The sequence below is a fragment of the Coregonus clupeaformis genome, chromosome 26 (genome assembly GCF_020615455.1).
Source record: "Coregonus clupeaformis isolate EN_2021a chromosome 26, ASM2061545v1, whole genome shotgun sequence".
NCBI lineage: Eukaryota > Metazoa > Chordata > Actinopteri > Salmoniformes > Salmonidae > Coregonus > Coregonus clupeaformis.
The window spans coordinates 14,628,336-14,644,008 of NC_059217.1; the positions used below are offsets into that span (position 1 = coordinate 14,628,336).

The 15,673-nt window shown below is 44.4% G+C and overlaps 1 protein-coding gene across 1 annotated transcript in view; it reads left to right on the forward strand.

Moving 5' to 3' along the window:
* The window catches only part of LOC121540411 (anoctamin-8-like), a 75,271-nt gene extending 60,560 nt beyond the window's left edge, over positions 1-14,711 (forward strand). The window contains exons 8-18 of the mRNA XM_041849261.2: positions 171-332; positions 554-706; positions 1,130-1,256; positions 1,998-2,053; positions 2,194-2,268; positions 5,047-5,294; positions 5,505-6,015; positions 8,886-9,077; positions 9,936-10,067; positions 11,209-11,319; positions 11,695-14,711. Coding sequence (XP_041705195.2) covers positions 171-332; positions 554-706; positions 1,130-1,256; positions 1,998-2,053; positions 2,194-2,268; positions 5,047-5,294; positions 5,505-6,015; positions 8,886-9,077; positions 9,936-10,067; positions 11,209-11,319; positions 11,695-12,399 — 2,472 coding nt within the window. The 3' untranslated portion in view covers positions 12,400-14,711. The remainder of the gene's footprint in view (positions 1-170; positions 333-553; positions 707-1,129; positions 1,257-1,997; positions 2,054-2,193; positions 2,269-5,046; positions 5,295-5,504; positions 6,016-8,885; positions 9,078-9,935; positions 10,068-11,208; positions 11,320-11,694) is intronic.
* The last annotated feature ends 962 nt before the right edge of the window (positions 14,712-15,673 follow it).

Here is a 15,673-nt window from a genome sequence, read left to right on the forward strand (position 1 = left end):
CAGAGTGAGATATTAAACTGTTGACACTTGTAGAAACCTCAGATATGATGATCCCATTTCTTCCTAATACTTGATCCTTTTCCTCCAGTCCTCCTTTAGTTTTTGCACAGGTGTTATAGAGGTTACATGTTTCCTATTTAAAGAGTCACCTGTGTATTCTCTCCTCTCAGACGAGTCGTGATATCTGCTGTGTAGTGTTTGCTCTGTTCAACGTGGTGTGGGCCACGCTCTTCCTGGAGAGGTGGAAGAGGAGGGGGGTGGAGCTGGCCTATAAGTGGGGTACGCTGGACACCCCTAACGAGTCCCTAGAGGAACCACGGACACAGTTTAGGGTGAGGAGGACATGAGAGCATTTCAACACAAACTCTCAATATACTTTACAGAGAAAATGATGGACAACAGTTGTAAACCTTCTTTCTTGCTTTTCTCTTCCCTCTCCATTTCCCTCTACCTTTCTCCTCCCTCCCTTTACCCTCTATCTCACCCTTTCCCTCTTGCTCCCTCCCCTCCATCTCCCCTCTCCCCCTCCATCTCCTCTCCCCCCCACCTGCAGGGTGTGAAGCGGTGCAGTCCCATAACAGGCTGTGAGGAGTTCTATTACCCTCCGTGGAGGAGGAGGGTGTTCAGGTGGCTGGTCAGCCTACCCATCTGTATCCTCTGTCTCTGCTTTGTCTTCCTGGCCATGCTCATCTGCTTCGAGCTGCAGGTACGTCAGTACTGCTCCCTCTGGCTGCTGCTGCTCTATCTACATAACTGCCTGCCTAATGTCTAGGGAGCTTTCCCAAAATTCACAGATTTTTCCAGAAATCCTGGTTGGAGGATTCCAGATTTCGTGCTTATTCCTTCCTGATTCCAGGAAAGCTTCCAACCAGGATTTCTGGAAAACCTGGGAATTTTGAGAAAGTTACCGGAATTTAACAACCCTACAATATAGATAATTTCCTTCAACCGCAGAAAGGGTTTGAAGGGAAATATACCTGTGGAATTGATCGTAACGGGTCGCTGCTGTGAAATGTCAACACCCTGTGCATTGCGCCAATAGAGTTAGCCCACTTGGTGGGAATTGTAACGTAGCTCATATTAGCGAGGATTGCTACAATATTAGGTAGCTGCTGTTGTTGTCTCACAGGAGTTTGTGATGGGGATCAAGGAGGTACCTCGCCTGGCCCGGTTCATCCCTAAAATCATGCTGGCCATCACTGTGACCGCCTGTGACGAGGTGTACCGGAAGATAGCCTGCTGGCTCAACGACATGGGTGAGAACACGCATGCAAACACACACACACAAACGCACGTATGCACACACACGTATGTAGACACACACAGAGCACTCATCCGTCAAGCTTGACAGCTGCTTCCTGAGTACTAAGGCGGAACAATATATACACTACCAGTCAAAAGTTTGGACACACCTACTCATTCAAGGGTTTGTCTTTATTTGTACTATTTTTTACATTTTAGAATAATAGTGAAGACATCAAAACTATGAAATAACACATATGGAATCATATAGTAACCAAAGAAGTGTTAAACAAATCCAAATATATTTTATATTTGAGATTCTTCAAATAGCCACCCTTTGCCTTGATGATAGCTTTGCACACTCTTTGCATTCTCTCAACCAGCTTCACCTGGAATGCTTTTCCAACAGTTTTGAAGGAGTTCCCACATATGCTGAGCACTTGCTGGCTGATTTTCCTTCACACTTTTTTGGTTACTACATAATTCCATATGTGTTATTTCATAGTTTTGATGTCTTCACTATTATTCTACAATGTAGAAAATAGTAAAAATAAAGAAAAACCCTTGAATGAGTAGGTGTGTCCAAATTTTTGACTGGTACTGTATATATCTATTATTATTTTATATTTTTTATTCAGGTGATGATGATGATGATGATGATGATGATGATGATGATGATGATGATGATGATGATGATGATGATGGTGATGATGATTATTGCTGTGAATGCTGACCTGGTATTTCTTCCCCCACAGAAAACTACAGACTCCAGAGTGCCTATGAGAAAAATCTCATCATCAAAATGGTCCTTGTGAGTGGTGTCATCTTCTTCCTTATTACATGGAAATTGGACTCACTTTTCACATGACAAATGATTGAAATACAGAATCCACACATACACTTTATCTCTAAAGTTTTTACAACTCACATGTTTTGTTTCTTTACTTGCAGTTTCAGTTTGTAAATTCTTATCTCAGTCTTTTCTACATTGGATTCTACCTCAGAGACATGGAGCGTCTGAAAGAGGTAAAAGCGACTGAAATCCCACCATGTTTCCACTCCTTCCAAAAAGTTACCCAAACCATTTTCATCTCCCTGGTCTTCCTTCCTTAATCCCTCTCCCTTCTTCATATGTTGCTCTCTCTCCATTCTGCCTATTTCTCCAGCCGTCTCTGTGTTGTGTGGGTCTGTGGTGCTGGTCTTGTGGTGCTGGTCTTGTGGTGCAGGTGGTGCGGTCCTAGATGTTACTGGTGTTCTCGCTGGGCCAGAGTCTTCTCAGGCAGCTGAAGGACAATGTGCTGCCATATCTCTTCCTCAAGATCCAGCTGCTGGTCGTCACCATCCCCTGGGTCATCAGGGCCTCCTTTAGGTCCAAAGTACGACCTTGTCCCCCACCGTGGGTCAGGGGTTAGAGTCATCTCGACATTACCTGCCCAGCACCCCATGCCTTACACCTTTAAACGTCATGTGCCTTATTTGCAGGGGTGAAAGTATAATACATTTCTTCCCTGTATGGGACATCCAATATTTTTATGGGCCTAATCATAGAATTACATATAGAATCCCTATTAATTCAATAGGATCTCTGTGGGCCTAGTCGTGAAGATTTGTCATTTAACTTTTAAAATGTATTACCTTTTATTGTGGCATAAACACAACCCGTCATGATGTTTTCATCTGATTGTCAAACAATCACTTTAAACCTTTACTAGGCTACCCACGTACGTTCATCCACTCGCAAACATATTTCCAGCCTCCAAACAGTGGTGAATGGAAAGAGACGTCTGTTACACAAAACACCAAAAAGTGTAACGACATTTGCCGATTGTCATTAGGTCCGAATTTATGCGTCCACTGCTGTGTGCGTCTCGGTGTCGGCAACTCATCTCTGCCTCTGAAAGCTAGCTATACCACCAACCGATTTCAAGTCCATTTGCTCATTTTTCATGCCTTTTGACATGTGGTAATAATTAAAAGTGGTGTAATAGCCTACAGTTTTCTTGTCATTTTGTTTTAATTATTGTGATAGGCTCATGTTTTGCCGGGTAGCCGTACCGAACTGTACCGCCTTACTTTCACCCGGGCTTATTTGTTTAGAGTTGTAGTCTGTTCATTTGTTGTGCTTGTAGTTTTTCACATCTTTATGCATCGTTGGCGTTGCATAGAAAGATTTTATATGTTAGGTTAATCTCTCGTGGAAAGATTCTGCGTGTAATCCGAGAGAATCTGTCGGGACTGAAATTGATTCGTAATATAAGAGCAGCAGTAGTTCCGGTGTTTGGGTTTTTCGACAAATCACGATTTCGCAGTTGTTTGTATCTTTCGAAATTCGGAAAGGGAGGGACATTCGGCCCGTAACTTGCAAAGAGAGAGGGTGGAGCACATCATTCTAGCGTTTCTTGATCTCTTCTCTTAACATGTATGGACCCAGAACTTAATGCTATGTTGATTTTAAAAAACACATATAGAATGTTCCACAGTTGTTTTTTTGTTCTGCCTGTTTCGTTGTTAATTGTGTATATGATGTAACTTTTGAAAATATTTACATGTCTGTTAAGCAGTGTTATGTTATGGGTTTTATAGCGTCTGACTACCTGTGGATTTGGACATTTGTCCTATAAGGTTTGTGTCATGTGCCTGGCACGTCACTCTGTCCTCTTTTCTGTCTGTCTTTCTTTCAGCCACTCTGTTATTACTGTCTTTGGGTGTTTACTGTATATTCTCAGTGTTTTATTTCTGAAAGCCAAAACATTTCTAGGATATGTTTTTATACTTTCTGTTTGTGTTAAGGAACATTATAAGCACTGAGTGGACCTTTGTGTAAACTGTTGGATTGACTATGGGCTGTCTGTAAATGTGCTATCTGTGGTTTGTGCTTTGACTTGGTCATGGTTTGCAGTGAAAGGACACTGTGTCTGTGTCCTGGGTCTTACCTCTGGGCCTGAGCACAATGTCCTGTAGTTATTCCTGCAGGGGTAGTTTTACATGTCATGGTTTTGCACATTTGACTAGGCTGTATACATAGTAGTGTGTGTATCTACTGTATTTGAATGGGGGTGAACTGCTTGCGGTTTAGATAGAGGATTGTTTTCAGTCCATCATATATAGTACAGAGTGAATATTATACACTGAGTATACCAAACATTAGGAACACCTTCCTAATATTGAGTTGCACCCCCCCTTTTACGCTCAGGACAGCCTCAATTCGTCGGGGCATGGACTCTACAAGGTGTCGAAAGCGTTCCACAGGGATGCTGGCCCATGTTAACTCCAATGCTTCCCACAGTTGTGTCAAGTTGGTTGGATGTCCTTTGGGTGGTGGACCATTCTTGATACACACAGGAAACTGTTGAGCGTGAAAAACCCAGCAGCGTTGCAGTTCTTGACACAAACCGGTGCGCCTCGCACCTACTACCATACCCCGTTCAAAGGCACTTAAATCTTTTTTCTTTCCCATTCACCCTCTGAATGGCACACATACACAATCCATGTCTAAATTGTCTCCTCCCCTTCATCTACACTGATTGAAGTGGATTTAACAAGTGACATCAATAAGAGATCATAGCTTTCAACTGGATTCACCTGGTCAGTCTATGTCATGGACTGGTGTTCTTAATGTTTTGTATACGCAGTGTATTTTTGCAAAGGAATTCTATTTCCTGGTTTTTTACCATTTTATTTGTTTAGTGTGGTGCCTACTTATGGGAAACCCCACCCATGGTATTCAAACCCAGTGACAGATCATGACAACCCTTGACCTTTAAGCCTTGATTCTCTACTTAATTTAACCCTTGATCCTGTCAGATGCTGGCCACCCTTCTGATCACCCGGCAGTTTGTCCAGAACGTGAAAGAGGTGCTGCAGCCTTACCTGTACGAGCGCCACAAGCTGGGCGAGCTCACCCTGCGCGGCGTCTGGGACCTGCTCCTCTCAGCCCTGCTCAAGTACTGCCGGCTGGCCGCAAGAAAGGCCCAGGCTTCACCCACAGACCAGGCCGTGCCAGGCCACGGCCTGAGGGGAACCAGATCCGGGCTGGGACAGCCTGACCGCAGGTAATGCTGACACAACGGCTTATATTAATTCATGAATAAGTTAAATGAGAGCTCTTTTTTTTAGGGCATGTTTCTTTGAGCGTAGACAAGCCTATGTTTTGATATGTTTGAGGATGTGTGACCTATTCACATTATTACATGGCTAACCCAATACAATAGTGTTGATTAGACTAAAGTAAGTGGAAGCCTAACCTTTCTGCTGTTCTGCAGGGAGAAGAACTGTCTAAACGGGGGATGTGGGGTGCCTGACGAGGAGGAAGGGGAGAGGGAGGAGAGGGACAGCGGGAGGTTCAGTGAGGGAGAGAACGAGGAGTTGATAGACTGTGGCCTGAAGCTGAGGAAGGTTAGCTTCATAGAGAAGGCGGACAGGAAGTCGTCTGGAGGGGGCTGCGTTCCCACAATAGAGGACAGTTTCCTGGAGGATGGCAGCCCCACCATGGTGGAGAAGGGGATGGACCCGGCCTCGGTGTTCGAGACGTATGATGATGACGATGACAATGAGATGAAGGACACGGGTGGTTCGGCCAATGAAAGTGTGGCGGCTGCCCCACTGCCTTCTGGGCCGGAGAGCACGGTGACGGTGCGTCATCGCAGAAGGCAGAGAAGTTTGGAGAGACTAGACTCTAAGACCAAGAGGGAGTCGTGGATCGACCCGCCAGAGGAGCAAGAGAGTACGAGTCTGGCACAGGCTGAGATAGAGAGCTGCATGCAGACCTATGAGGTAGGACAGCACACACACGTACGTAGGTATATACACACGCACACACACACACACACATTAACTAACTAATGAACGCGCTCACTCACTATGTGAACTATGTCAACAATGCCAACTCTCTAAATAGACAATCCCATCATCCCATATCCATAAGGCTTAAACCAACTAGAGAAACAAACCCCATCAGTGCTGTAGTTCTATTTGCGTTGCCATACTGAGTAACGTAGCTGGCCATGTGTAGCTGATCATGTGCTTGCTGAGCATGGATTCCTGTTACCATGGACCTTGATTTACCCCATGCTTACTCAGGTCATGCCTCCGTCCATATGATACTCCAAAACACCCTGTCTAGGGTCCTACACAATCTGTCATTGGATGCCTAAAGTGATTTGAGCTCTGAACTCTATTCCCTGTATGTTGTTGGAATTCTGGGATGATAAGTTTACCTTATGGGGAACACTTCTAGTTATATTATTGACTACTTAGCTAACTTGAATGTAATGACATGGTCATAAATAAATATATATTTCACCTAATTGTAACATCCTGTCATAAAGAACACATGTTCAACCTAATAAAAAATGTTTCCCATAAAGAGGTAAAAATATATACAGTGGGGAGAACAAGTATTTGATACACTGCCGATTTTGCAGGTTTTCCTACTTACAAAGCATGTAGAGGTCTGGAATTTTAACATATGTACACTTAAACTGTGAGAGACGGAATCTAAAACAAAATTATTGCATGACATATGTATTTGATACATCAGAAAAGCAGAACTTAATATTTGGTACAGAAACCTTTGTTTGCAATTACAGAGATCATACGTTTCCTGTAGGTCTTGACCAGGTCTGCACACACTGCAGCAGGGATTTTGGCCCACTCCTCCATACAGACCTTCTCCAGATCCTTCAGGTTTCGGGGCTGTCGCTGGGCAATATGGACATTCAGCTCCCTCCAAAGATGTTCTATTGGGTTCAGTGGCTAGGCCACTCCAGGACCTTGAGATGCTTCTTACGGAGCCACTCCTTAGTTGCCCTGGCTGTGTGTTTTGGGTCGTTGTCATGCTGGAAGACCCAGCCACGACCCATCTTCAATGCTCTTACTGAGGGAAGGAGGTTGTTTGCCAAGATCTCGCGATACATGGCCCCATCCATCCTCCCCTCAATACGGTGCAGTCGTCATGTCCCCTTTGCAGAAAAGCATCCCCAAAGAATGATGTTTCCACCTCCATGCTTCACGGTTGGGATGGTGTTCTTGGGGTTGTACTCATCCTTCTTCTTCCTCCAAACACGGCGAGTGGAGTTTAGAACAAAAAGCTGCAGGATTTTAATCCATGACGGCGTAGTGTGTTACTAATGGTTTTCTTTGAGACTGTGGTCCCAGCTCTCTTCAGGTCATTGACCAGGTCCTGCCGTGTAGTTCTGGGCTGATCCCTCACCTTCCTCATGATCATTGATGCCCCACGAGGTGAGATCTTGCATGGAGCCCCAGACCGAGGGTGATTGAGCGTCATCTTGAACTTCTTCCATTTTCTAATAATTGCGCCAACAGTTGTTGCCTTCTCACCAAGCTGCTTGCCTATTGTCCTGTAGCCCATCCCAGCCTTGTGCAGGTCTACAATTTTATCCCTGATGTCCTTACACAGCTCTCTGGTCTTGGCCATTGTGGAGAGGTTGGAGTCTGCTTGATTGAGTGTGTGGACAGGTGTCTTTTATACAGGTAACGAGTTCAAACAGGTGCAGTTAATACTGTGAGAGCCGGAATTCTTACTGGTTGGTAGGTGATCAAATACTTATGTCATGCAATAAAATGCAAATTAATTACTTAAAAATCATACAATGTGATTTTCTGGATTTTTGTTTTAGATTCCGTCTCTCACGGTTGAAGTGTACCTATGATAAAAATTACAGACCTCTACATGCTTTGTAAGTAGGAAAACCTGCAAAATCGGCAGTGTATCAAATACTTGTTCTCCCCACTGTATATATGCACTGTATCTGCGAGTTGTTGGCTAGAGCACACGTGCCAATACCAGAGTGGGCACACTCGCTATATAGTGCAACATTTTTGTGAGAAAACCATCAGTAGTTGAAAATGCAATGGAAACCCATTTTACTTCTTTTTTATTCTGTACATTGGAATTGAACCGCAAAAGGTATTTTTATGTGCATTACGTCATCAAGCACATTCTTTTATCCAGTCAATTTGATGGAAACACATCTCTGGTGGGAAAATCTGCATATTGTTTTAATGCACATTTTTGAATATTCGCATTAAAATCTGTCGCCAATTGGATGGAAACCTAGCTACTGATGGTGAAAACTTGGAGAAATGTTGGGGTTAAGTGGATTAAAATCTTCCTAGAAGTCACGGAGGGGCATGTCAAAATGTTGAATTCCAGCACTTTAGCAAGTTTTTATTCATATAGAAAATCTGATTTATTGAATTCTCCATGTGGTCTATATTAAAAGGCACTTCATTTAATATAACTTTAAAATGCAATATTGGTGCACAATTTCTACTTCAAATATCAAAGGGACGCAAAAGGCACTCTTTTTGTGGAAAGACCCTACTGTGCAGATACAGTATGTATTACCACCAAGAAATCTAAATACATGGTATCTGTGTCTGGCACTCTGCACTCAGAATCAACTGTCAGTACCAATAAATCCTAAAGATATTACTTTAGGTCTTTCGCCGTCACTGTGCGAGGCTAAGTTAGCCATGACTAACTAACGTCCCATACATGTACAACTACATTTACACAACTTCTGTTCCTTACTGAAACAATAAAGATATCAAACACTGTGATAATCATCTATCCATGTCACAGTGCTGACAGTGTCCCTTGTGTATTTTGTCCCTTCCAGGACACCTTCCAGGACTACCAGGAGATGTTTGTCCAGTTTGGCTATGTGGTTCTCTTCTCCTCAGCCTTCCCCTTGGCGGCCATGTGTGCCCTCATCAACAACATAATCGAGATCCGCAGCGACGCCTTCAAGCTCTGTACCGGCATGCAGAGGCCCTTTGGTCAGAGGGTGGAGAGCATTGGACAGTGGCAGGTAGGACAGTCTGTTCAAGCTCAGTACTTAATGTAATGTCAAATTGAAAATAACTTACAAATTATTTATTTTTTAATGATACTTAGGGACAGTGGCAGGTAGGACTGAAGGACAGTGGCAGGTAGGACTGAAGGACATTGGCAGGTAGGACTGAAGGACAGTGGCAGGAAGGACTGAGGGACAGTGGTAGGCAGAACTGAGGGGCAGTGGCAGGTAGGACTGAGGGACAGTGGAAGGTAGGGCTGAGGGACAGGTAGGACTTAGGGACAGGACAGGTAGGACTGAGGGACATGACAGGTAGGACTGAGGGACAGTGGCAGGTAGGACTGAAGGACAGGTAGGACTGAGGGACAGGTGGAACTGAGGGACAGTGGCTGAGGGACAGGTAGGACTGCGGGACAGGACAAGTAGGACTGAGAGACAGGACAGGTAGGACTGAGCGACAGGTAGTACTGAGCAACAGGTAGGACTGAGGGACAGTGGCAGGTAGGAATGAGGGACAAGGACAGGTAGGACTGAGGGACAGGTGGAACTGAGGGACAGTGGCTGAGGGACAGGTAGGACTGCGGGACAGGACAAGTAGGACTGAGAGACAGGACAGGTAGGACTGAGCGACAGTGGCAGGTAGGAATGAGGGGCAGTGGCAGGTAGGAATGAGGGACAAGGACAGGTAGGACTGAGGGACAAGGACAGGTAGGACTGAGGGACAAGGACAGGTAGGACTGCGAGACAGTGACCTTTCGTATAAACTTAATCATTAATTTACCTTGGGTAAGCTTTATAGGCATGAGGTTCTGTGTTATACTGGATGTGCATATAATAAGCCTGTCTGTTGTGTGTGTCTCTCTCTCTCTGCAGACAGCAATGGAGGCCATGGGTCTAATCGCCATCATAGTCAACTGTTACCTGATTGGTCAGTGTGGTCAGCTTCAGCGACTCTTCCCCTGGCTCAGCCCTGAGATGGTCATCATCTCCATCGTCATCCTCGAAGTACAGACTCTACTACCGTCACACACCTGACATCAGCTAATGCCTAGGCATTAGCTCAGTGGGCTGATGGGGATTTGACTTGCATAGACCCGTGTTTTATGAGTTAGTCTCTCAGTCTCACTCTGTTTCAGTGTTGGCAGGGTTTAAATAGGGATTTTGTAGGTGGTAGACTAACTCTCAGCACTGGTCCAGAGTCAGATTTGATTGACGTCTTCTAATAGTTGAGGTGAGGATATATGGCTGGGAAACTGATCTCAGAGCAGCTCAACCTCTCAAACTGACAGCAGCCCAGCAGGCCTTATAGACTTGTCTCTTTAGAAGTCACCACAGTGAGCTATGGTCATTGTAGCATCTTCCAAAATACATATTTCAAACGTTTATTATAACCTGTAGCTGCACCAATGTGTTTTAGCATCAAGCTGTCCTCAGTGTGCAGAATGAGATTAAGTCAAAATAATAAATATGACATATATTTTGGAGACTGCTGTCCTATTGCATGTTATTTGCAATTTCATATTAACTTCCTCCTTTCTTTAAATATTTCGTAAGTAAAGATGTCAAAGTTGTTTTATATCCCAGAGAAGGGATTTTCATTAGAACGGTATCTACCATGTTGAAGCTAGTCTTTCTCACTAGTCAGCAGCAGGTGTCTTAAGCCACTATGAAAGCTTAGAAACAAGTAAGACTATTTTAAAGCTAACCACAGCTACCTCAATGAAATGTATCCTTCTCTGAGGCGGATTTCAGCTCTTCAACTAAGTGCCCGTAGCAGTAAAAATTATCAAGTGTGATATGAGGCGGTTCATTCCTGGGTATTTCTGTGGTTGTTGACAAGGCAGATGGGTGGTGAGTGATGTGAACCCTACTCCCAGCCAGAGACTGTACATACCTGTAAAAAATCTCAAGTGTTACACGATCTCTGGACATCTGCCGGTGGTGAGGTGTAAAGGGGAGAGGAGGGGGGTGCACAGAATAGGACAGAGTCTCAACATACTAAATAAACACAGCACAGCACTGCACTGCAGCCAGAAAACAGCTCACAGGTAAACAGCTCTCTGGCTTGGCCTGCTAACTCAAATAGCCTGACCAGCCTAATCTTTTCAATGTTATAATGTTCTTTCTCACTCGCTCACTCTCTCAGCACTTTGCCATCCTGCTGAAGTACATCATTCACGTTGCGATCCCAGACATCCCCAGCTGGGTAGGAGAGGAGATGGCAAAACTGGAGTACCAACGCAGGGAGGCCTTTAAGGTAAATTGTCCATGCCTGAATCACATTGGTGTTGTGAGGAGTTCATTGTATCAATCAATCAATAATCAATCAAATTGATTTAGAAAGCCCTTTTAATATCACCAGTTGTCACAAAGTGACCCAGTAACCCAAAGTGATACAGTAATGCGGCCTAGACCTCAAAGAGCAAGCAGAAGCAGAGGCACATTGGGTAGGAAAACTCCCCAGAAGGAAGAAACCTAGAGAGTAACCTGGCTCAGAGGGCTGGCCCATACTCTTCTGGCTGTACCTGGTTGAGGTTAAGAGTGAATAGATAGTTTCTCGGTTCAGAGTGTGCACATTTTTGTCAGACTGTGTTTGTATGAGTTGTTGTAACGGTTGTTTCTTTCCCTACAGAAGCACGAGCGGCAGGCGCAGCAACACTATCAACAGCTACAGAGGAGGAGGAGAGAGGAGGAGGAGAGGCAGAGGCAGGCGGAGCACCAGGCTCGCAGGGAGAGGGAGAGAGATGAGGGGAAGGACTCCTCCGGGGGAGACCACCACCACGACAAGAGCCACGGGGGGAAGTCCCGTACTGGGGGGGGTGGAGGGGGGGACAAGCCCAAGAGGCCCAGCTCCCTCCTGGCCAACAACAACGTGATGAAGCTCAAACAGATCATCCCCTTACAGAGCAAGTTCTCCTCCTGCAGCGCGCGCTCCCCTCAGTCTCCCATCGGAAACGAACCCAAGCTCCCCGGGTTCCTTAGCTTCAAGTTCCTCAAGTCACCCGAGAATAAGAAGGAAGCGGCGGCTGCTGCTGCAGCAGCGGCCGCCACGGCAACAAATACCACGACGTCCACGACCGCCCCAAGCGGTAACCAGGAGTGGTCTCAGTCGCCAAGCAAGTCATTCAACCCGGGGAAACTGTTTAACTTTGGGAAGTCGGAGGGGGGCTCCTGTGTGAACGGGTCCCAGTTACCCCGACCAGGGGAGGGGTCCCAGGGGTCTGACAAACAGCCCGCCAAGTCTAACCTGAACGGGGTGCCGGACGAGATCCCTTCACCTGGAGGGGACGGGGAGGAGAACGAACGCCACACAGACTCCTCGGACCCTAAAGTCTAGTCTCTCTTTGGAGAGAGATGACAAACTGCTGTGAGAACTTAACTTGATCTATCTACTCGAAGGAAAAACATGTGGGGGCGAAAAGGCCAAGCCTCTCTCCATGCTGTCTGGGCCTGAGGTTGTGTATGTAGACGCTGCCTAGAGACTGTGAGGGGAATGGGCTGATGGTGGTGATGACGAAAGCATAACCCGTGCACGTACACAGACACACACACACACCTTACTTCTGTCTGCAATACATATAGAAATGCATGAGCTGTGTTTCTAAAACTTTGGGGGAAATAAGGGAGAGCAGTGTATCTTGATTTATTCTAGTCTGAAAATTGTAAGCATCTTGGTGGCCATCTTGCCACTGGAACATAACAGCCTGGTTTTGGGGAAGAGAAGAAAAGGGGGAAAAAATGGTGTGTGAATCAGACGCATAATGAGACCTTTCGTAGTCGCCACAAAATGATCGCCTGATATCAGACTAATTTTTAACTATAAAGGCCTATCGGCTTTACTACTTATACGAAGCGGCTTTGCTAGCCGAGCAATATCAATCAGTGTTTCAAATTTCAGCAGTACTGTGAAACACGTGAAGGTCATTCTCATCAACCTAAACTCCCATTTAAAGACATACATGACGTGCCATGAGCTTTATTTACAAAGCAAAAAGAACCACCAGAGCTTAGTATATACCTCCCAAGAAAACAACCGCAATATCTGAAGTGTATGTCTGACAGTGAGAGTGAAACAGGATGTTGTGAAAGGCAGAGATGAAAGTCGTTTGATAAAAGACAGGCTGTCTGTCTCATATCAGTATGTGTTCTAGAGAGAGGGAGAGAGGAAAAGAAAGAGAGAGGGAGAGAATGACAGCTGTTTTGACTGATGCCTGCCCAGGAAACTGAGAGTCCGATGAAGGAAGATGCCACAGGATGTTGACATGGATGTCTGTGTAGGCTAGACAGTATACAGTATGTGCTATGGAGAGTCTGGGTTACTGTAGTCTACTGTGTGCCATTCTAATCTCTCCCCATTCAAGCCTGCAGAGAGAGACATTCTAGACAGTATACTAATCATGGCACTCCATTTCAACACAAAGATCTGACTAGATTAGTGAGATAGAAAGAGAGAACATTTGCACTAAACCCTGATGTCCTGCACTGAGACAGCAGAGCTTGTTCTGCAGGTGTAAGGAAGGACTATACCAGCCTGCCTCATAACACAACCTAACATATGCAAACACTTGCTTTTTTTATCGCTAGTATCTTATACTGATGCTGTTGTCATTTCATCTGACCATCCCTAGTTCCTACATCCGTATGGCTGCTGTTCACAATCATTCATTTGAGAGCTGATATGTCTTTTATTTCCCCTTATGTATTTTGGGATATATGTAATTTGGGATGTTGCCAAAGCAATACCTTTCTGAGTACACTGGCATGTGAGAACATAGTTAAATTTCTAGAGATCACAGATTTCTAAATTCCTTTTATAAGCAAATCCAAAGAGAGTATTCAACCATCATTATTTTCTATAATGTGGCCAGAGGATGGTGCCAGAGAACAAGAAAGTGGTTTATACGTCTCTAACTTAAGAGTATGATGACGTTGTCTCTGGATACTGATCTGCAGTCAGTTTTGTGTCCCCCACCCCTACTGTTACATTCTGGATTTGGGGAAGGTAATCTGATATTAGATCTGTGCCTATAAACTCATAATACATCCAGTCTTGTTCATTGAAAAGAAGAACTACTGCACTTCACAGCAGTGATTCAGCACAGAGAGACATAAACATTAACTATGCACCTCCACGTCATCCTCTCTGGCTAAGATATTTGCAATAATATAGTGTTGGAGGGACACAGTGGCACAGCCATAAACACTAGTCCTCTACTGGTCCATGCCTTAGCCCAGTGCATCTCTAGTTCCACCACCCAATAGGATCTCCTCCACCTGACCTGGCTTCTCAGTGTGGGTATTAATACTGAACATCCCATCTCTCCTCTCTCCATCTGGGCTGAACCAGACTCACACCTGTCTCCCTTCTGAAATAGGAAACCTAATCTAAGGATGCTCCCCTGGTACACTATTCTTTTCATCTCTCTCTGTGCTTTAAATATGAGATGAGGTTACCTATCAAATATGAATTTTGGCCAAAAACATGCATACACTTTCATTTTGCATGGATTGCCTAGCAGTAACTATACAAGCTACAGCCTAATGTGATGCTTCTGCAATGATACTCAATATAGTATTTCAGCCTGGTCTCATAGACTAGACATAACATAGTAAATGTAAATCCGGGACACTCAAGTTATGTTATGATATGTTATGTTTGGTATGGTTACATAAGACAGATGGTTACTTAAGGTAAAAACAAAAGTAGGGTGGATGGGTGCATGGTTGGTTGGGTGGGCGTATAACGCGAAGTTTGAATCTCATCACGGACAACTTTTAGCTAATTAGCAACTTTTCAACTACTTACTACTTTTTAGCTACTTTGCAACTACTGAGCATGTTAGCTAACCCTAACCCTTTAGGCTAACCCTTCCCCTAACCTTAATCCTTTTAGCAAACCCTAACCCTTTAACCTAACTCCTAAACTTAACCCTAACCTTAACCCCTAGCCTAGCTAACGTTAGCCACCTAGGTAGAATTCGTAACATATACGTTTAGAAAATTCGTAACATATAGTACCTTTTCGCAAATTGGTAACATATAACACGAATTGTAATTTGTAACATATCATACAAAATTGGTGATGGACAAATTAATACATATCATACAAAACATAACATATGATACTAAATAGAGTGTCTCGGATTTACGTACAGAATAATACGAAATGCTCTGAAACCAGGTTGAGTATTTACATGCATATAATGGAAACAATGAGTATTGAGCTCTGACTGACTGAACTAGTAGTGGTAGTAGTAGTTAAATGAGGATGTATTTGAGCTGAAAAGGCACTTCAAGGCAATAAGGAAACAGAAAGAGCAGTTGTTTGTGTGGGAGTGAGTAACATCTGACCTTATCATTACATTTCCCCCTCACTCTACAGCCATAATCCCCGAGCCGACTAGGTGAAAAATTTGTCGATGTGCCCTTGAGCATGGCACTTAACCCTAATTGCTCCTGTAAGTCGCTCTGGATAAGAGCGTCTGCTAAATGACTAAAAATAAATTTAAAAATTAAGTCATTCTGTACAAATAACAAGGAAACAATTTGGTTACTATCATCAACGTCATCATACATTTGTGAATAATGCCAAATAACTACGCCACGGATGA